The sequence below is a fragment of the Misgurnus anguillicaudatus genome, chromosome 21, assembly GCF_027580225.2.
Source record: "Misgurnus anguillicaudatus chromosome 21, ASM2758022v2, whole genome shotgun sequence".
In the NCBI taxonomy this organism is placed as follows: domain Eukaryota; kingdom Metazoa; phylum Chordata; class Actinopteri; order Cypriniformes; family Cobitidae; genus Misgurnus; species Misgurnus anguillicaudatus.
In genome coordinates, this window is record NC_073357.2 from 1,441,778 (window position 1) to 1,465,565 (window position 23,788).

Genomic DNA, 23,788 nt, shown 5'->3' on the forward strand with positions numbered 1-23,788 from the left:
GACCAATCATACAGTAAACGTTAAGTACTCTAGTAATTTAAATGTGTTCATTTGCTGATGGCTCATAGCAAGCAGGTTGATCTACAAATATTCCTCATTCCTCTCATTGATAGACTTTCCACCATGAGATTTGTAACAAACATCCTCTTTTTTACTCTCTTATCTTAAATGGCAAGTAGCTTTTTAGTTAAATATGCATTTAAAACTGATGCTTTTCTCTCTCTCTCTCTCTCTCCCTCCCCCCTCCTTCACAATTAACTTTAAACTTTGCTCCATGAAACCTGGTTGTATTTTTTTAAGTAACCATTAACAACTTTATAAGTTGGTTTTAATTGGACTGAATTCTGCAGGACCAGGGCAAGAGATCCCTCAGGCTATTGCAGTAAAAATGAATTTGGTAAAAAATGTTTTGTAGGATGTGTAGTTCATTTTAATTCTTTTAAACCAACAAATATTTCCTCGACATTACAAAGGTAAATGTTTCTAGAAAAATCTGATGCACAATTGGTAAAACAATGAGCTGTGTCAACAAAACATTCAGAATGCCACAAAAGATTTATGTCAATCCATTCATTTTAGAGATTGACTCTAAGAAATTCAAGATTTGGCACTGCAGTGCACAGGGAATCCAGATTAGTTGATTCTTTTATATATCGCACCGTACTATAGTAAAAGTGATGCATAATTCAGACTTACCTTTTCAAAGGTGTATTCTTCAGGTTGTGCAGTATCTGATTGTCATATGTACAGTGGTTATTTCTTTCTAGTATTGTTAAGTTTCAATTCCAAAGGCAAAAGCCACACCTTATTTACGCACAGTCATTTGCATGCATTTGCAAACAAATGCTCTAGGCTTTTGTGCAACCAACACTGATTATCAAAAACACCAGGTAGTTACTAACCTACATACTTCACAGTAAACATTTCTTAATAAGCATACTTGTGTTCTTGTGAACAGTCATCAGTCGCTGCCCAAGTAGACAGTAAAAATCCCTGCATGTATTCTTGCTTCACTCCTTTAATTGGACATGCAACGTGAGGTGACTTCTGTGCTGAAAAGTCAAGCCAAAACTTTTTGATTCCCCCTCTTTACTCTTTACTGCTACCCATACAATATATGCAGAGTTTCAATTAACCAGCGGTGCACGTACAGTTTCTGCGCCCTCTTCTGATGCGTATGCGTAAAAAGTGCATCATAAATCGGCTTTTTGTTAACTTCAGGTGTATTAAAAAATATCTACTACATTACGGAAGCTATTTCTGATAAGTTGAAATGTTTTGCTAACTCGATGGTCTTTTGTCAGAATAATAATTCAAATTTCCCTGCCCTGCAAATTTTTAGTTTTCATACATAATAAGACGTGGAGTATAGCTTTAGCCTACAGAAATGCTTATTGCTTTAATGTAGGGAGTTATAACAGTTCATTGTTCACAGTTCATATTTATGATCTTATAGTCCATTTGAAAATGTTTGTACGAACTGACTGTATTCTTCAGAAAAACACTAAATAACTTATATTCCCTTACCTGTCACTGTTCAATGTGCAATTAATTAATAAAGATTAGTATGACGTTAATTTTTAAAAGTGTGCGAGGTCCGTGCATGTCCTCCGCTAGCAACACAGAAATAGCAAAAAGCGCAATCGGCTAAACAAGCATTAAATATTAATATGGCGTTGATTTTTCGTTTTTATTCATTTATATTCATAAAACTTGTGAACAAAACATCGATTAAAATTAAGAGACAAATTATATGAAATGAAATTCATTTTAAAGTAGCACGAAAAACTTAAATTAAACTCGTAAATAATGTCTGACCCATTACAATTCTCCCTTCAAATTGACCTTTACAACGCCCTATATGGCATTTTAAATTACTGTCTATCTTTCGTAATAAGCTAACTAAATTTAAACAAAACATAAACAACATTACAACATTATTCAAACCCAACAATACTCAAACATAAATATAAAACAGACATTATGGGGCGGTTTCCCGGACCAGGATTAGCTTAATCCAGGCCTAGGCCTTAGTTTAATTAGGAAATATAACTCGTTTTAACAAACAGGCCTTACTAAAAACACTACCTGTGTGCATTTTGAGGTAAAACAAAGGGCCCTGATGTATTTTAAGATATGTAAGTGCAAGTTGTTTTCAGTTTGGAGAGCTCATAGGGGTGGTTTCCCGGACAGGGATTAGCTTAAACCAGGACTAGGCCTTAGTTCAATTAGAAAATATAACTAGTTTTAACAAACATGCCCTAATAAAAACATTACTTGTGTGCATTTTCAGGCAAAACAAAGGGCACTGATGTATTTTAAGATATGTCAGTGCAAGTTGTTTTCAGTTTGGACAGCTCTTACATTTATTTTAGTCTAGGACTAGTCTAATCCCTGTCCGAGAAACCGCCCCTTAATAGTGTTTAAGTCTAGGACTAGTCTTATCCCTGTCCAGGATATATGAAGTTATTTAACTAAGTTCGGGAGGAGCATGGTCATGTGATCCAACCAATCAGTGCAAAGAGGTGCCTATAAATGGCAGTCCCTCACCTCTGTCCCGTGACAGATTTTTTGCAGCATCCCTCCTCCACCCCATCACCTCACTCTCATCTAGATTTATTTATCACAGTTAAAGAGAGGGAGTACTCTGGGTTCGGGCTAAAATTCCGAGCTCGGAGCCCTCTCCTCGGACAGCAAGCCAAATATGCTTTATCTCATTTCCTATCCATTACATGTTAATGCGAACTGGTGAACTATAAGGCTACATAAAACAATCTGATATGATATAGCGTTTATAATAGCTGGTTGGTAGATGTTTACTATTTTTGGCAAAACCTCTGATGCAAACCTCCATTTACCTGAATAAAAAGAATTTTTACTTTGAAAATGATGCGCTGTCACGTTAACATGAGCTGTTCATTTACATAAGACTCCATCTACGTTCATTTACACAGCAGCGCAACGTCTGAGTTCTCAAACTAAAACAGGGTCTGCAGCTTGTGCGAACGAATCCGTTTATGAGGGTCGAAAACGGTGGTGTGTAAATGAAAGGCGTAAACGTAGCAAAAGTAACGTTTTAAAGGGTAAACGCATAAATGTAAACATAGCCTCAGATGCGCACTGTCTCTGCTACACACGCAAACACACACACACAATGAGAAGAGACGCTAAAATAAGAAAAAGAAGTCTGTAAAAGAAAAAAAACGTCCAGCCACAAGCCGTTGCTCTGTGGCAGAGCGTAGGGATCGAGAGGGTACATAAGGCTCTATAAGTAAGTGAAGGTAAGGGGGTGCTGACCAAGTGGTGGTTTTAAAGGCCAGGAGCAGAGCCTGCTCTGCGAGCTGCTATAGGAAGCCAATGTAACTTAACAAAGAGAGGAGTGACTCTTTGGCTCATTGAAGACCACTCTTGCCGTTGAGTTCTGAATCATCTGTAGTGGTTTGGTCATGCAGGCTGGAAGCCCTGCTAGTAGCGCAGTAGTCCAACCTGGACAGGACAAGAGCTTGGACTAGGACCTGCATTATAGAGGATGAATCTACAAGAGCGAGCGGTGCTGACAACATGCTCTGTGAAGCAAAGCCGATCATCAATGACCATTCCCAGGTTTTTGGCCGTCCTGGAAGGCGTGATGGTCGAGGAACCTAGCTGAATGGAAAGGTTGTGCTGAATCTTTGGTTCAGATGATATGACAAGCAGTTCTGTCTTCGCAAGGTTAAAGCTCGATTTATAGTCGTGCGTAGGTTCAATGCCATAGCTACGGTGTAGGCTATCCGTAGCCTGTGCGTAGCTCTGCGAAGCCTGACGCGCACCTCACAAAAAATGTAACAGCGCGTCATAGCTATGCGGACCGCAAGCGCTGTGATTGGTACACCAGAACCCCTCCCGTCAGGTAAAAAAACTGTGTCATAGGTATTTCCGTTTGTTACGGTGAAAACAAAGATGAGCTAAGCTGAGGAGTGATTTAACTCGAACTGCATCAAAAGTCACTGTTTATTAACTTCCATCATTGTTGGATAACAAACTCATTTCAAACACATATAAAATCAATAAAGACAATAATGATTTTAAACACCCCAATCATTTATCTACACAACATCCTGATTTCAAGATCTTTCTCTGGCGTGTTACCATGTCTGGAGACTCCAGAGAACTGCCTCAGAAAAACACATTTTTATGGCCATCCAAAAATATAATTCAAATGTACCTTGTGTATTTACTTAAATTGTATATTAAAATAGGATAAACAAGGCAGCTAGAATAACATACAGGCATAGTTTTGAAAAATATTTATTTCAGAGTATTTTAAGTGTTCTGACACCAACACAACATACACCCACACACTTTTACTACAAAATAAATAAATAAATTCTGAGTACCCCGATCACCATGATAATTTTGATATACTGTATTCCATGATATTTAAAAAAGTATGCAGTATGTATGTTACACCTCTCACATTTGAATATCAGTTGGATTAACAGAAGAAATGACCATTGGATCTGAATCTTTATTGAGAGAAGGATTAAAATACGGATGAATCGTTTCATTGAATCTACACTGAGTGAATGTGTAAATGTGTGACTGATCGTTCATATTATAGAAGGAAACGATAGCGCTCTCATAGTCGACAAACACTCCCACCTTCTGAGGTTTGGTGGAGAGATGCAGCTGAATGGGAGGATCTTCAAATGCCCCATACGTGTTTGGACCACAGAACACAATGACCCAATAACCCTCACTGGGTTTGCATGAGACCGTTCCTCTCCTGTTTGCATTTTCTCTCACTACGCCCAGTTCCCAGCCCGTTTTCTGTCCCACCTCCACTACCCAGAATGCTTTTCCAGACTTGATCTGAGGCTTTCCCAGAATTCCACCCACCAAATCAGATTGCTTTGGGCCACCCGGGATGTCGTGAGCGTTTGCTTTGCCTCTTACTGTTTTGCCATCTTGAGAAACTTTCAGAGCTGGATGTGCAGTTTCTTCATCCAGAATCACATCCACTGTGGAAAGAGAAGAATCTCATTTAAAATAAAAGTTTAAGAGCTTCATCACCCAACATAATGAACAGGAAACGTACTTAAACGTACCTGAAAATTTCTGAATTCTTCTCATTTCTGCAACAAGAAGTTAAAAGAGTTTATTCTTATAGAAACTGTGAGACAGTGATGTTTTTAATGATGCATTTATCAGATATTATATACCAGTATACACTGATAAGCATAAACATTATGACCAATTACAGATAAAGCAAATATCTCCTAACAAATCCCAGCATATTTTAATGTCTGGGTAGTAATCAGTGTTTTGGATGCTAAAGAAATATGAGAATCTGAGAACGAGGACCAAATGTTTATTGTTCAGAGATTCTATAAAATGCATAGCTTGTGGGTTGCTCCCGGTCTGTGCTGCATCTCACTTTGCTGTGTACTTCATGAGGTTGCATGGCCACAGACCAATCAGAGTTCCTACGATGACCTGCCAAAAGCAACCACAGGGGCAAGCGAGCATTGGAACTGTACCTTGAGACTGTAGAAGGAGGTCACCTGGTCTGATGAGTCCAGGTTTTTTTGCGTCACATGGACGGCCGTATTCATGTGGGCCATTTACATGTAGAAGTGATGGCACCAGGATACACAAAAGAACAATGACAAGCCAGCTGGTTCATACACTGGGCAATGTGCTTCTGGAAAACCCTGGGTCCAGCCTTCCACGTGGACTTAAATTTGATGTACTACCTACCTAAGCCAAGTACACCCTATCTTGACAGTGATATTTCCTAATAGCAGTGGCCTCTTTCAGCAGGACACACACCCTGCTACCCTGCACATTTTTTAGGAATGGTTTAAGGAACCAATTAAAATAATGAAAGGTTCAAGGTGTTGCTCTGCCCTCCAAATTTCTCAGATCTTAATTCAATTAAGCATCTGTGGGATGTGTTGAAGCAACAAGTTCAATCCACGGCTGTTCCATCTCGCAAGCTAAAGGATCTAATATCTTGGTACCAGATACCAAAGACACAAACAATGGTCTTGTAGAGTACCTGCCTTAGTGAATCGGCCCTGTTTTGATAGCACAAAGTTGACCAACAACATACTAGTAAGGTGGTCATAATGTTTTGGCAAATTAGTGTATATCAGTATATTTATAGTATAATAACTTTATTTACATTCTGCTGTATGTAAGTGCCATGACACAATCAGTGATATTTACATTAGTAAACCCAACTCAATACATCACTACTGTTAAACATCATTATTTCTTACCAGAACAGCAAAGATTTTCCAGCTGAGTCCTAATAGAAGCCAAAATGGATGTGTTTGTATTTCTCATGGAGCCAAAGTTTAGTTTAGTGTCAATGGAAACTGCCCAATCCTCTCTGATTTCAACAGGCACACTAGGGAACGACTAAAAGAAGAACAAAAATTACATTACAATTAAATGTCAATTTTCAACTAGTAGATTATATATGTTCATGTCACGGTTAGTATTGTCACTTACTAAAATCAGATTGGCACATCTGATTTGTCAATTGTCTGATTTTTACATTTAAATTTTTGACAAACTGTTCCTTTACAGTATATAATATTAGTGTCTGACCTGTAGAAAGCTGATGTCGTCGTCTTCATTCTCAGTTTGCTTCAAACGGTCGATGGTTTCTCTATACTCTTGGATGTCCTTGTGTATGTGCTGTGTCTTCTCTTCTATCTCTCTCTCCAGACTCCTTCTTCCATCTTCCAGAGGAACAAGCAGCTCCTCCTCAGCTCTCTTCACAACATCCATCACTGCCTCAAAAACTTTGCTTATCTCTGTATGCTCACTGTGTATCTGAACCTGTAATGATTGGAGAAGCAACTGATCATTCTGTTCGATTCTGATTCAGACACAAACACACTTCCACCAAGCTCCCAAAGTCATTAACCTATGACATTTAAATCCCCAACAGCTTTATTGTAAAGAAAACACAGTAAAGAACGTATTTAGACCCACTTTACTTTTTTCAATTTTATGTTGCAGCCTGATTTTACAATTGTTTATATAAATTTTCCCATTATTAATCTACACTGTCTATAAATTTATTTGAAAAAAAAAAAACGATTCAGACCTTTTAGTCATTAATATCAAGCACATTTGGCAGCAATTACTTTTAAAATTAAACATTTCAGGTGCTGTTGCAAACAGTCTGAATACTTATATAAATGTGATATTTCTGTGACACTGTTGTAGACAGAAATATAGCTGTGCCAAATAGATACATTTTAAATTTTTCTTTTAAAATATTATTTTTGAAATAGCTGACTTAAGAGCCTAGATTAAATGTGATCTCCTTAAAAAATATTCTTTAATATTCATTCTAAGGTCAAACTTAAAGAAGCATCTTGATAAAATGACATGAGTATGGCAAAGGGTGACTGCACTTCAGATGATAAAATATAAAAGAATTTCGATTTATTTTAGATGCTTTTGGTCACTAACATAATTCCCACAGTTACATTTGTGTTATGCCATAGTTTTGATAAGTTTAATATTATTCTGTAATATTAAAAAAAACTATATAAACAAAGAAGGAGTGAGATGAGCAGTGGTGGCTGGTGACTTTTCTTCCGAGGGGCGCAAATTCAAAATACAGTATGTGTTCGGTGTGTCACGTGTGTTGCTTTTCAAGTCAAAATATGTGTTAGGTGCATATCATGTGAACCTATATCTTGACAAAACACAGGCTAAATTCATGTTGTGACATCGTGCGCCCTTGAAAAAGAAGTCACCAGCCGCCACTGGAGGTGAGTGTTTCAAAACTTTTACCAGTGGTGTATACAGTATAAAACTGATCACAGCAAGTGTTGCTTTAAGAGTTTTCTGTTTTAAAGTTTGACCATTTATGTAACAATCAGGCTGAATGAAAGGCCTCAGGTGGAAAGTACATTTTTGGGCTGTTTTGGTTTTTCCCAACTGTTTTATAGGAAGATCTTGCCTTCCATCTTTGATCTTAGGTTTCAAAAGGTTGGTGAACAATGCAGTACAGTTGTTTTTGCAAAGATATTTGAGAAAAACAGACTGACCTGATAGTCTTTGACTGTGCTTTGAAGATCCTCAAGTTTGTTTTCTCTCTGGTTGATCATGGTTTTCAACTCATCAATAGTATGTTGCAGTTTGGCCTGTAGAAAACACACACATGCACACACACCAAGCTATCAGACTACGCTTAATACCAAACAACGAACCTTTAAGAAATATCCAGACTGATTGTCCTGTACATTATGTACAGCCACTGTTGACTGAATTTATTTATGTAATATTATTTTGTACATTGGGAATATTTGCAAATAAATATCAAAATATTGTTAAAACAGGATTAATTAAGAAGTGTAAATAAAAAGAAGAGGTTTAGGTCCCTCATTGTTATGAGTAAAAAAATTACAATGATGAAATACAATCCACTTTTTTCATTTTCTATGAAAGTTAAATACCTCTCTCCTCTGTCTCTCTGTCTCTACAGCTATGACATCTCCAGCATTTTTCACACATAAGGCACAGATGCAGCATTCGTCTCGTGTAGAGTAGAGCTCCAGGGGTCTGCCGTGGACACTGCACGCTCTCTCATCCAATCTCTCCTCTGGATGTACCAGTTTATGACCCTTCAGCCTCTCCAAAGACTGATGCTGCTTCAGATGCCGCTCACAGTATGAGAGTAAACAGGTCAAGCAGGACTTCACAGCTCTGAACTTCTGGTTTTCCTCACAGATGTCGCAGGGGATCTCACCTCTTTCACCTGTGTAGAGACTCAGGTCGGGCATCTGTGTCTGGAGAAACTGCTGCAGAAGGTCTCTAAGAGCAGCATTCACGTTTGGTTTGGTGGTCACAGGCTCTTTGCACTGAGGACACTGTGGATCGCTCATGTTTATGTGCCGGTCTAGACAACTCTTGCAAAAAGTATGCCCACAACACGTGGTTACTGGATCTTCAAACAGGTTCTTGCAGATGGGGCACTGAAGGTGGTGACACATATCTACAGCTGTAGCCATTGTGATTGTGTCAGCAGTTAAACCTAGGGCAAATAAAGTAATTATTATTAATATTTGATATTTAATAAATATTAATTAGGGCAATCAGTAATTGATACCAACTTAGGGTATCTCTCTATCCATCGAATGTACACTTAAAAATAAGTAGTAGGTCAACCAGGTACTTTTCACCTACTGTTTAATGAATACTATGAATTCAGACATACTTACTCGCCTCGCATACTGAAGAAATTAGATTCAACTTCATTTTCCTTGTGTAGAGTACAAGTACAGAGTAAATGACATGCATTGTTGGGTGAGTTTCCCGTACAACAACAAAGCTTGCTGCTTAACTACCATAGTACAATGCATTGTTAAAGAAACTAAACTTATGACCGTTTCCCAATAAGATACTATTTTTGTCACAACTATTTTTAATTATTTGTGCATTATTGTGCAAGCATTATTTGTGTTCTTTTTGAAATGTTTCCAAAGCCAAAGAAATCGTTATAAATACGTGTTTAATACTGTAAGATACCCATAATGTTACAGTCAGTGCCCTTGCTGTCCAGAATGAAAGACTACATTCCAACTTTAACCCATTGTGTCAGCTGTCTCTTTAGTACCATGTGGTCAAACAAGAGAAAACATATCTCAAACCTCGTTGCTTACTGGTGCACACCGTTTCATGACGTTCAACCTGAAAACCGTAGCAAAACGTTGCGCACCGTTTGGAACTTGAACGTGCCCAAGGTGAGATCAAGCGATGATTACAGTGACTTCACACCATTCTCATACCGTGATAATCACAGTATGAGCTATATGTGATATGTGGATACTGGAGGATCACTGGAGGATCACAGTGACATCACACCATTCTCACACTATGAGATTCTAACATTGTGAGTAATATACATGCTCATTCTGAATTCAGAATGTTAAGATCATGGTATGAGTGCACAATGTGTGTGCCATTACCTCACATAGTGACCATAGTTTGAGCTCACAGTGAGTGTGCAGTGACCTCATATTGTGATCTTAATATATGAGCACACAGTGAGTGTGCAGTGTGGTTACACTAGATCACTGTGACCCTCACATTGTGACCACATTATGAGGATCTTGTGAGCTCATGGTGACTTCCCTGAGATATCAAATTGTTGACTGGGTTATTTAAGGCCCCAGTGTGTTCTGTCCATTGTTGAATCGTTTTGATTTGTTTGTCACTGTTACCGTGATCTCTCTGTGTAAAGCTTGGTGATTCCTTAAGCTATGTAATCTTGAGACTTTGTTAGGAAATTCTGTTATAGTTTAGTCAAAGTCAAGTAAGTCAAGTTTATTCTCATCATAGTGAGGTTGTGACATCATAGTCTTTGTCTGGTATTGTCATCAGTTTATATTATGTTGTTTTCCTTCACGTGGGCTTTTGTTTTTCGGAGCTAAAATAAAACCTTTTGAGTTTGCCAGTTACCTGCATTTGGGTCCTGATCCTTGCCCATCATGACACCAGGTTCACAAATCACCATGCTTTGATTCCAAGACATCAATCTGTTCATCCAAGTTGTCATTCTTTGAATCCAAGTCTTCATCCTTTTTATTTAAGATGTCAGTCTGTTCATCCAAGTTGTCAAAATGTATCCAAGCAAATCAATCTTGCTACATCAGCTAGCCTATATCCTTGTTGCTGCACCCCTTTGTCTTCAGTGACTGTCTGTTGTGTGTGGAGTATAGAAACCTGGAAAACACATCATCATTACCACTCCACTTGTCATCTGCCAAGAAATACCATTACAACCATTACAATGCCATTATCACATTATCACTACTCCTGTTGTATTCCAATAAACAAACCCTTCCTCCATCTCTTCATCTGAGTAAATTCATGACAGAGGACCAGAGATAAAAATGGTGGACTTAACAGGAGTGTTCTCATTTGATCAGTTTGATCCATTTAAGAAAGTAGTTAACACATTTCAATAATTACTTATAATTACTAACAAATTACTGAATACTTTGCGCACTCCCTCTATTCCTCCTTGGGACCTGTCCATGGTGCTGAAAGCCCTCCAGGACGCCCCCTTCGGGACCCTGCATTCTTTGAGTATCAAATTTCTCACAATTACTTGCATTGGCTTCTGTTAAAAGGATAGGGGACCTTTATGCATTTTTCGGTCAACGATTCGTGCCTTCAGTTCGGACCCGCTGACTCCAGTGTAATACTGAGACCCAGGCTCGGCTATGTGCCCAAAGATCCCACCACTCCTTTAAGAGTTAAGGTGGTGAACTTGCAGGCGCTGCTTTTGGAGGAGGCAGACCCAGCCATGGCTTTGCACTCATTGTGTAGGTATGTGGACCAAATTCAAAGCTTTAGGACCTCAGAACAGCTCTTTGCCTGTTACGGTGGTCAGCAGAAAGGGAAAGCTGTCACCAAGCAGAGGATGTCTCATTGGATTGTAAACACAATCACCATTGCTTACGAAAAGCAAGGCATCCCATGCCCCTTTAATTTGAGAGCACATTCTACTAGAAGTGTAGCATCATCTTGGGCATTTGCTTGTGGTTCCACGCTAACAGACATTTGTAGAGCTGCTGGCTGCGTGACACCTAACACGTTCACTAGAGTTTACAGTGTTCGCATTGAGCCGGTCTCCTCTCGTGTTCTCTCCTCAAACCGGGAGAGACACTCAGAGTCGGCTCTTGTGTCGGCTTGCAGCCTCCGTTTTATTGCAGCACATTTGCACCACTATGGAAGGCAAAAAGGTCAAAACGTCACAAAATAATGTTTTTGACTCTCTTCCATCGGCTTTACGACATATGTTGCGGAGCACCGGGTGTCAGCCTCTCACTAGCTGTATTCTCTGAAAACCTGTGTTTAGCTAGCCCTCCGTATAGTGCCCCCTTGAGGTGTCCTATGTGTGTATTTTCTGTGGAGCTAATTTGCCATGGTTTCCCTTAGCAGAGCCCGCTCTGCGCTCTCTTCAGTATGTCATACAGTTCAGAGAGTCACGTTTTTAGACCTATTGGCTATTTAGCGCTACCCAGTGGTTCAACTCCTTAGGGTTGGCTCATTAGTGTTTCCTAGCTCCGCCAGGCAGGATTCACTTCCCAGTTTGCCTAGTTCACTATCGTGGGTTTAGAAACAAGTCGTGACCGGCCTTCTGCTGTCCAGGTTCCGCCTGATAGAAGTCGGAAGGTTTTACAGACGTTGGAAGGGACAGCTGCAGTGGCGCTTTGGTAGGGATTCCCAATTTGTAAGGGAACGTCTCGGTTACATATGTAACCCTTGTTCCCTGAAGGAAGGGAATGGAGACGTCACGTACGGTCGCCACAATTTGCTGTTCCACTGCTGAGTATGGGGTCTTCAGAGGAGCTCTGGAGGTACGAACGGGCTCATAACCCATCGTCCTCCTCTACTTCTATCACCAGCGGATGCGTTGAGCAGCTTGAGACCCTCACAACAGAGTCTCACCTTTTCAGCCACCCATCTGCGGAGTCAGGTGAGTGTTACATTACACAATGGCATAGCACAGATAGATCTGTTTGCATCTCCAGAGACTATCCGTTGTCGCTTGTTTAATACATTAACATAGGGAAACACTTGGTTTGGATGCAATGTCACACAGCTGGCTGCAGGATCTGCGCAAATGAGTTTCCCGAGTGAGCCTTCTCGCACAAACACTGTGCAAAAACAGGGAGGACGAGGAGCTAATTATATTAGTTGTGCCTTATTGTTGTGACAACCAATAGACTTTAAACGGAGCTCAGATGCACCAGATAACACGTCAGAAGCATCATACGTCAGCAGCGTCATTGGACAGATGGATTCACAACAGAACAAATTCTAACTGACCCACTAATGTCACATGGACTACTTTGATGACGTTTTTATTTCCTTTCTTGACATGGAACTCTGCACACACCTGAGCTGCTTGGATCAGAGGAGGGTGATTATTCTCCTCTGTGCTATGGTTGGTGTCTGGATTGGCAGAAAGAGCAGTGAGGGTAGGTTAGGGTGCAGCTTTATGAGATGTGAATGAGTTTGGATGGTCAAACCTATTAAAAAAGCTGTTCTGCTGGTTCGCTCTCTCCACATCTTCTTCACTAGTATCACCTCTCTTTGAACTGCATCCGGTGATTATTTTCATACCGCCCCATACCTCCTTACTGCTGTTGTTCTTCAATTTCTGCGTCAGATTCCTTCTGTATTGCTCGTTTGCTTCCCTAATCTGGACTCTGAGTTCCTTCTGCACACGTGGGGTGGCACTGTATGCATTCTTTTCCCCCTGGTGTTACAGTCCACATATTGTGTGAAAGCATGTTGTGTCAAGAGTCCTGTGATAAAAATCCCCCGAGATTATTAAAAACGCTTCAGGGTGCTGTGTTTGTAATTTAGCAACAGTGGACAGGATGAAGTCACACGCTACTTCCACAACGGTGCTTGGGGGAGGTGTAAACAATGACCGCAATAGTGAGTCCAAACTCTCTGGGCAAGTAATAGGAACACAAACTTACTGCCAGAAATTCAATTTCCCTGTAGCAGCTGGAGATTTTAATGCTCACAAGTCCTGGATTACACTGTTTTGTGGTCGCGTTCACATTCAGGTTAGCAACATAGTGTTAGGGCAATATAAACAAATGTCCATTGCAATCAGAAATTACTGATAACTGCCAGACACATTTCACTGCTCAGAATGAAACACCTCTGTACCTGATTGTGATAAAGAACACATCCATCAGCCCTTAACTCTTTCCCGCCGTTGACGAGTTAACTTGACAATTAAGAGAAAACGCTTCCCTGCCAATGACGAGTTTTTCCGGCAACCCGTAATGCTACTCTTATCCAACTTTTACAACACCTCACGTCAAACAGTTCAAACCATTAGGCCAAACAACTGAAGATAAATGAGAATCCAGAAGCCGCTCTCTGACCTTCTACATCAACTGCTAGTCTAGTGCCTCCCACGGCCAACAGTCCCACTGCCCCAACCACTTGATGGATAGTCGAGAGCGCAACAGATGGATAACTCTCTGCCATATTACTAGCAGGGCCAAACCTTGACTCCATCTTCTCCGTCTTCCCTTTCTCTGAAGAGGTGGATAACATCATGATCCAGGAACTGACCATCTTTTCAACAACATCCCAGACCACCAACATCAGCGTGAGGAGGAACCAGGGCCTGCTGTATCATCATATCCAGAGGGAAGATAACAATGGCAGGATACATCTTATCATCCCTCAATCCCTGGTTCAGCAGATGATACAGCACCTCTATTCAAAAACTGAGGAGAGGCATCACAGATGGTAGAAAACTCTCCTCAAGATCCTAGAGATGGCTGGGTGGCCTATAGTCTGATGTCTGGGCCTTTAATGTAAACTGCAAGTTATGTGGTATGGAGTGTGAGGAGAATGTTGTCATCAACCCTAAAAAGAAATCACTTTCACAGCTTTATCACCTCTGTTCACCATCACCTGTTACAACTGCTCACCTTCAGACCGCCTATCCTGAAATAACAGGGGGAGCTTGGCTATACCATGGGTACTTTGCAAGCTGGATACCCAGGACCCTGAGAAGAGCAGCACCAACTACCCAGGGATTCCCAGTTTCTTTTGACAATATCAGCATTTTTTAGCAATATGCTATTTATACGTTTTATTTAAAAATCAAATATTCAATTTAATTTTTTTATTATTGAATATCCTGACGACCGGAGTGACTGTGACCAAGTAGACAATGTTGTAGAAGGAGCTTACAGCCCCTGTAAAAATTCTTGGGAAAGTCTCAGGTGGTGTAAGCAGGCACTGGGCTGCAATCAGGGATAACAGCGGGAACAGGGCTGTATTCAGGGATAATAGCGGTACTGGACTCCATTCAGGGACTACAACGGGCACTGGGTTGCATTCAGGGACCACAGCAGGCACTGGGCTGCATTCAGGGGCTAAAGTGGGCACTGGGCTGGATTCAGGTACTAAAGTGAGCGCTGGACTGAATTCCAGGACTGGGCTAAGTACAGGGGCATCAGCAAGCACTGGACTGAGTACAGGGACGTCAGCGGGCATTGGGCTGAGTACAGGGAAAGCAGCGGGCACTGGGCCAAGTACAGAGATGGCAGCGTGCACTGGGCTGAGTAAAGGAACACAGGGCTGGAGTAGATGTATTGGTTTTGGGTGAGCTGGATGATGATTATTTTTTCCTCTTGCATAATATCAACCTCGAAAATTAGAGCCATTTAATTTTAGGGAATAATTTAAGAAATCACTGCTCTGCACATTTTGCATGTCTCCCTTATCTAACACACCTGATTCAGATCATCAGGTCATTAAGGGAGAGATCCATGAACAGAACTGGGTGTGTCTGTAAAGGAAGACATACAAAATATGCAGAGCTGTGGGTCCCCTAAGACAAGATTGAAAACCACTGATTTAGAGCAAACAGATCATTAAAACTACCTCCCCTTTCAATTATTCATATGTTTGTCATTAAATCTGTCTATAAACAAAAAGTAGGAAAATGGTAGCATTATCAGTCAGAAGGATGAATGTGTTATGAGCTTGCATATTAAAACTGACCTGAGTTCACCTAACCATATTAGACTGGGCAGTGGGGATCAACTCCCCCTAGTGGCGAACCATCGGATTTTTAAACATTTTGAAAAAGTATTCAGAAAAATCCGTTTGAGGCTTCACGAAGCAGTGTTTCGAAATCTCTCATTACTAGTAAAAGGTGGGAGAGAGACTGAACACATTTTAGGTGATTTGTGGCAAAAACCTATTTTGAGTGACATGGGTGCGGCATACTTCATTATTAGTGCTTTGTGTATGAGCCATTGTTTTAACATTGATAAACATTACATTAATAATAATGACACATCATCTTCTCCTACCACAGCAAACACTGAGATGAACTCATTCAGACTCATCGTCTCAATACTTTGACTTAATAATTTGACAGTTGACATAATTTGTGTAGCACAGATGTCTACAAATAACAAACATCTCTTCTGTTCATTAAATAATCCTTATGTTAATGTGTCAAATGAAAACGATTTCGTGTTTTTTGTAAAACAAACGTCCATCAAATGTGTCAACAATACATTCATAATGTCAATGAAGAATTAAATGAATCCATTAAAGTTTGAGAAATTGAAATAAAGAAATTCAAGATTTGGCACTGCTATGTACAGGGAACATATATTGTATTATTTTATATACTGCCTGTGAATTATAGTTAAAATTATGCATAAGGGATCAAAAATCAAGCTTACCTTTTCAAAGCTGTATATTCTTCTTCTTAGTTTATGTGGTATCTGCTGGCTGTCTCTATGATTTACTTTAGTTTCATTTCCTTGCAGCTTTCATCCCTCTCTAGTGTTGTGTTCACTTTCATTTCCATGGAACGATGCCCCACCCTCTTTGCTCCCAGTCTTTTGCATGTTTTGCAAACAGCCGTATTATAACTCAATGCGTGCCACCTGCATGTACAGCAGAGGACAATACACCTGCATTTATTTATTAAAGTTTCTAGGCCTTAATTATTTTTATGCAAAGCATATTATAAGCACTGTAACCTAACCCATGCACACTTAAATCTGTAGTACACATTTGTCCCCATATGGTTAAGTAAACTCTTACAGTATACAAGTCTTCCGTCAGTATTAAGCAGACAGAACACAGTGGTTTAGGGTAATTTGGTTTTCACAGGCCTTCATTTATTGGTGTAAGGCAGTGTTCTTTATTGCGCGGCTCGCTCAGCAAGCTTTTATTTGTGGCTCGCATGGCAGTAAATAATACAGTGATATGATCAAACAGGCATGTGCTTTTTCTGTCTTTTCTACTCCGGACGCTAACTTTGTTAGAAAACCATACCTATTATATCAAGATGCACGTCGTTAAGCATGTTCAATGGCATGCAGCGCTTGCACAGAGCGATCGTCAAATGACATCAAAGTCCCGTGGATAGAGGTCTTCTCGGGTCCAAATAAATGTACCCGACCCGAAATGACCTGAATCACTTTATACCCGAACCCAACGTGCAAAAATATATTTTTTAAAAGCAAGCTGCTCCATTTGTTTTACTTTGTTATCTGACGACGACACCCAGGTAACCGCTAAAATGTACATTTACAATTGACTGACATGTCTGTCTCAACGAAAATTAACCTACTGCCAGCCACACAATTCAATTCAATTTTATTTATATAGTGCTTTTCACAAATGTTAATTGTTGCAAAGCAGCTTTACATGAGTAGATGTAGAGGAGAACACAGAAAATCAATAGATAATATAAGAAGTAGAAAATAGCGGCTAAGGTTAAACCGTACAAGCAAGCGTATTAATAATGTAACGTATACAGTAGGGGTGGAACTGTACATGTATTCGTTTTTAACAGAATCGGTACGGGGGTCACGGTTCGGTGGATGAATTTAAACGGAGAATACACGGTATGAAAATAAAAAAACTTGCGTGCAAAATAATTAATGTAATGCGGAACTACTGTTAGATACGCAGGTTCTTTATGGACAGCTAATCTGTTGCCCCGCTTTAGCTCTGAAGCTCTGATTGGCGCTGATCCATCCGAGCTCCGCCTATGTATGCGCTCTATCAGAGCCCGTCTACATTCTCTGGCACTCTGCATTTTTTTGTCACGTCGACGCCGGTCCAGTCAGTTAGTGAGCAGCGATAGCGAGGATGGCAAATGGTGTTCCACAAGAGTTAGACGCTCCGCCAGCCTCTTTAAGATCGCAAGTTTGGCAAAACTTCAGTTTTCCAGTCAGTTACAATAGTACAGGCGAGAGAGTGGTGGAAAAGACGAGGATAGTGCGTCGGCGTTGTTCAGCAGTTGTTAGGTATGTGAGTGGAAATACATCTAATCAGGGCCACGCATTCACCTTGACATTTCAGTCAGTTCAAACGCCACACTTTGTATTTCTCACGCTGAGAAGTAGGAGATAAATTGTCCTGCTATATACAACAGGCATACATACGCAGGGCAGTTCTGTTGAGTTCAGCTGCTTTCAGTTTTTTAAGCGTGCTCAACTTTACGCAGCGCCATCAGCGTCAGAGTACCGCGAGAAATCTTGCGGAGGAGGCTGATTTCAAATCGCTCTCGCGTTACTCTGACGTCATCCACTTATCGTTTCTTGCAGCGCCTCGTGAAGTCGTACACACCTATTAATTCATCCTACAAGCCTATTTTTTTGTTCTTTAGTACATTAATATGAAATAAGGGCAAAATGTAATTTTAAAATGTATTTAGGTAACACTTGTAATACATTTGAACTCATATTTGTATGAAAGATGAGTACAAGATTTCTTAAAGTGGTATACATTTTTGAAATACGAGATAGTATGTTGAATGCATTTCAGTTAATATTCATGACATCTCAAAATAACACTGATAAGGACACCTATGTTTTTAAGATTAGCTTAAGATACGGTAGGGATAGGAAGCGGGTAAGCAGATTAAACTGGTTCAGTCGTTGGTCGCGTATCGGCTGGGCATCACAATGAAGGACAGCCAGTAGATCAGTGATGTGATGACCCTCACAGCAACAGGAACTGGGTCTGTTTGTCTCATTGTCCTCGGGGTCGAGGACGAGACAGGGAGAGAAAAACAATTCTAGTAGCGTAGGGGCCCTTCGCATGTAATGCAAGTGTCATACATTGTAGTGGTTTAAGTCAGCTCGGTTCCAGACAGGCTAACTATTGCGGCAATAGTATATCCTGTCTAGTATATATTCTCGGTCCGTTCAGCAAAAACATTCATTTTAAATTACCCGAGACCCGATGCCGCTATTATTGTACCCGACCCATGGCCGGACCTCGGGTTTTCGGATCTAAGTGGACCTGTAAAGACCTCCACCGTGAGATCAGACTGCTTGTTATGCTTTCGAATTGCTCTGGTTTGGGGAGCACTGCATAAGCGTATTATAAGAATGCTTAGCATTAAAATCCTGTTTTTGTCATAAAGGGAAATCATATTGTCTCAGTTACAAATTTGACTGGTAAATGATAAAGAATGATTTGCCCTTGTATTTATTGCATTGCAACAGATTGATAAGCAGAAATGCTATTTATGACTGGATGTAACTTTTGTTTCCTATTGACCCTGACCTATAAGTGTGGCTCTCATTAAAAAAATAGTGAAGACCACTGGTGGGCATAAGATGAAGAGACTTTGAGATACTTAAAAATATAAATGCACTGAAGAGATTTTTATTATGCCACACATTTACACATTTTAATGTCAACAGTTAGTGGCCCTTACGTTTGTCTCTTTGGCTGTATGGGATTTTTCACAATCTGCTCAAGAAACTGTACCTCATATTTCTATTTGTAAGCACAACAAAATAATGCTTTAATAAATTACAGTCATTCTTATGTGGGTAACACTTTGTAATGTTCAGTGTAACACTTTATGTGATTTATTTCATTCCCTCTTTGCTGACCCCTAGACGATTGTAAACAAAATATTTTGAGTTATTATTATACATTGATATTATATTTTTATCGCACCTTGACAGTAATTAAATAATTTGGGTTGAAATAAATTAATTGTTGATATAATGACACAGTCATAAAACCCTTTGTTTTCTGTGTTCATTCACTCTTCAGTTTCATCTCAACACAGAAATTCTACTATAAAAACATTTATTGTGTTTTATTAATTGAGTACCAAAGAGACATCATATTTTTGTAGTCCAACCTGAAAGTCTTGTTTTTAAAGTGAATGCTGCTGGGAGTGTACTATGGCTGAAACAGCATGGGAAACAAGACAAGCTGGATTGGTAGTGACTGAGCTATTTGAAATATTCACTTAATGATGTCTAAGCGAGGCATTGACTTACCCATTTATAAGATGAACTTTACTTCTGTTGAGCTCTATTCACTTTCAGTTGAATGCATATATTATTATCTCGACTCACAAAATGTTAAACGGTTAGTTCACCTAAGAATGAAAATTAAGAATGTAAAAGGACAAATTTATGTTGCCACCTGTCAATATTAGGGCTGTGCCAATAAATTGCATTCCCCATTAACTCTTTCCCCGCCATTGACGAGATATCTTGTCAATTAAGAGAAAACGCTTCCCCGCCAATGACGAGATTTTCCGTCTTTCCGCAATACCGCTATTATCCCTTCCGCAACTTTTTAAACCCGGAAGTATTGCCCTATGGCAAGCTGCTGCATGTCCGTGTCTGTTTTAAAGATCGCTCTGAATGGGAACTCTATGAAAAGTCCGTCACAAAAATGGAATTATCTCTGATTTTTGCTCAAAATGTGGTGTTTTTGCAGAAACCTACCCATATTCAAAAGCTGATTACAAAAGAACTACTCAAGGTAGGATGAAACGTTTTTGTTTTTTTTTTAAAGCAGAGGGTCTGTTCTTTCATTTGGTATATTCAGGGTGCGATTTGTGAAAAAAACAGAGGGGGGGATGTTTTCATAGGCGTCGATTTCGGCGACGGTGGGTACCCACCATATTTCGTCATGAGTCATTTTGTACCCACCACTAGTTTTAACTTTTTTGATTGTTTTCAGTGGTTATGAAGAGCAATATGAGAGAGAAATTTGGTAATTATTGTCCGACCTAAACAAAAATCCATTATAATATTATTATTTTTTTAAATATTTTTCTAAGTTAAATATTTCTAATATTCAGAAATGCGCTCTCCGCTCACGAGCTCTGATCGGAACAAACCCGAACCTCACTGTCTGCTGAACTTGCGCAGAAACATAAAAATATAACCAGCTTTTCAAAATAGTTTTAAAACTAAAGATTTATACTATTTTAGCACAAATTATGAGCTTATTGACGATTTTTTATAATTCTTGACATGCGTCTCTGTCCACAGCACATTTTAAAACATTTTAATTCATAAAATAAATCATGAGAACATGAACTCATCACTGCATTTGCAGGAATTGTAAAATCTTTTTTCTTATTAACTCATAAGCAGCCTAACGCAATATTTTTACTGTAATAGCTTTTTTCCCCACACATATGAACTGTGATCATGCACAACGAAAAAACACGCAAGAATTAAATCTTGAATGGCAAAACTATATGGCACAATGTAGTGTCAACTTACAGTAAACATAAATATGATATGTATTGATTGCAAAGTTAAACCATTACAGTAGAAACCGTTTTAATGCTGCTTTTAAAGTAATAACATTAACTTTACACCGCGATGCTTTACAGTGATTTACAGTGAAATTATAGAAAAGTCAGATGCATTATGTGTTAGTCACTTAGCCTCATTTGCGCAAACTGGACGCGCCCGCGCCTCGCTAAACGCCTCATCGGCATTTATCATGTGTGTAACTTCTGCCATTCTCAATGGTGTGACTGGGACACTAACTCCGCTTGTCATCATAAACAGATAATCAGATTGTGATCTTTATTCCCGCTTTATTAATATGCGGCTGAATATACAGCATTTCATCTTTTCGACACACAGCTCCATAACCATCTCGCAAGTGTTGATAGGCTATTACTCGTGAGATGGAACCTGGTCTGTAACCAATCAGATAGCGCCGTGGGCGGGACATTGATCAAGTCTTCAGAGTGGTGAATACAGAGATGCTGCGCGGCAGCTGTATCAGAGCCAGCCAATGTAGCCCATTTTAAAACAAAATTGACTTTAATCAAACCACGGATCGGTGATAAGTTTTGTGATCCGTCTCGCCACTAGTGTAGTAGCACTGATCACTTTGAGAGGGGGATAAATTTATCCCCACCGGGGATAAAAATAATTAAGCAGAGGCAGGGATACATTGACCAGAAAGGGGGAAATCCCACGCATCCCCCCCGGCAAATCGCACCCTGGGTATATTGTATGTTTATATATCTGAAGAAAAACATTTTCTGGAAGGCATTAAACTTTGGTGAAAATTATGAAAAACGCTGGCGCTGGCTGGCAACTTTTTTTTAAAATGCTGGCAGCGAAAGAGTTAAAAAGACCTGCTTGAAATCGATACTGAATCGCAAGGCTCCGATTCTGTGTTTCATGCACAGCTTGTGCGTGTACTATGGCTCTGTGATCAGTAGGAAGTCCTTATCAATCTAAAATCACTTTGATTTTGTGTGGTTTATATCGTGCATTTAAAAAAGCAACTCTCGCAAAACACAATCATTCAAAATATTTTTATTATCATGAAAATACCTGAAACAATCTGAAGAACAGAGATATAAATATTCCTTTAGACATTTCCTGGAATAGTGTTTGCTATGCTGCTTCTTCTTCTTTGATAAAATCGTCAGGATTGCTAAGCAGTTCTTCTTACTGTGGTAAGTATACGTAAAAACACACAGGATCATACAATTATCACTTGTCTTTAAATGTGCATTGTGGTTGAAATCACACATTTGAGACAGGAAAGCATAAAGCAGAAAAAGATTTTAGAAAGATTTTTTCACTCTTATTTTGAAAAAGTCTTTGTTATGGCCAGCACTCCCTGGATTGTGAGATAAATAGGGGACACACGCAAATCCGTTAATTTCAACTTTATGGGATTTATTTGATTAAATATTAGTTTAATCTGAGCGCAGGTGGAAAAAGAATGGTCTCCAAGCCTCATATCAAATTTTAACAGACCAAAAACTTCCATGAGGCTAAAACAAAATATTTTTCAAACATGATGGCAAAAAATAGAAATAGGCCAAAAGTACTTGTCACGGCAGGACTACTTACAGGCGGAACTAAGGTGCAGACAACGTTTCCACCTGGGCCGATTTCGGTGTAACAGCCGGTTCCGGTCGACTCCGGGCAGTGATTACACAGGAAATACTCATCAGATGTGAGAAAGGAGTGTGGCGATTGGTAGTGTTGGGGAAATGAAGCATCAAATCAAGCAACGATACTTCCCTTATTGTTTCGAACCATGATTCGAAGCCTCAACGAGGGTGTCGTAAACAGCGCCATCTTTTGGTTAATAAAACATATAGCAGTCGCTTCTAGAAGAAGCTCCGTCAGCTTGAAGCAACAAGCTGATGAACTTTAGCTGAATATTAATATTATGTGTACAAATAAAGCTTAGAGCACATGTGTGTGAAAGGTCAATATAATAAATGTATTTACTCATTCAAATGTGGCAAAAATTTAAGTATTAATTAATAAGAGTTAATATTCATACGATTCAATACTGTATTTTATAGAATAATGTTCACACGCACAAGTATATGTACATACAATACTATCTATTCAGTAATATGTGGGACTAAAATGTGAATAATGCAAAAAACTGCTAAAAAACCTCTGGGGTTCGAACATTTTGACACACAAAGCGAAATGCGCACGTGACTAAGCAGAAAGTGAAGCTTCATTTGTCAATGGTCACATGATTTCTATGTTAACAACACAAGCTTCGAATCGATGCTTCACCTGGCACACCCACTTTTGCTCAACGCAAGCTCCGAAGGCCCGTTTAAAATGTAACATCACTAGCGATCGGCTATTGGGTTATGGAGAAGGAGTAGGACCTATAAAAATGCCTGTAATCATAGTGACAGTTACATTAAATGACTGTACCCTTTATCAACAAATTATTATTGTACAATAGAGGCAGGGCTGAGGTGCTATTTTCGCAATGTTATGCACTTAAAACAACGCATTGTGCGCAACGTGCGTATATTACACAATAACAAAATTCAAGCTCACTAAGGATAAACAGTCAGTGATGAAATAAGGATAATAAACAATAATGTATCTTAGTAAAGGTATAAATTGATTTAGTCAGTGAAAGATTAATTGTTTGATTAACATTAGTGACAGATATAAGCAAAAAA

The 23,788-nt window shown here is 39.5% G+C and overlaps 1 protein-coding gene across 2 annotated transcripts; it reads right to left on the reverse strand.

Annotated features, from left to right (window-relative positions):
* Nucleotides 1–3,972: 3,972 nt before the first annotated feature.
* Nucleotides 3,973–16,403, reverse strand: LOC129455550 (nuclear factor 7, brain). 2 transcript variants are annotated; one of them, XM_073859628.1, is made up of 8 exons: nt 16,263–16,364; nt 10,471–10,734; nt 8,466–9,043; nt 8,058–8,153; nt 6,598–6,831; nt 6,264–6,405; nt 5,088–5,114; nt 3,973–5,000 (listed from the first exon to the last, which is right to left on the reverse strand). In XM_073859628.1, exons 2-8 carry the CDS (start codon nt 10,586–10,588, stop codon nt 4,453–4,455), a joined length of 1,743 nt encoding a protein of 580 aa, XP_073715729.1. In that variant the 5' UTR covers nt 10,589–10,734; nt 16,263–16,364; the 3' UTR covers nt 3,973–4,452. The 2 variants fall into 2 exon arrangements, with proteins under 2 accessions (XP_073715729.1, XP_055076376.2); XM_055220401.2 differs by lacking the exon at nt 10,471–10,734 and having other exon boundaries at nt 16,263–16,403.
* Between the last annotated feature and the right edge of the window lie 7,385 nt (nt 16,404–23,788).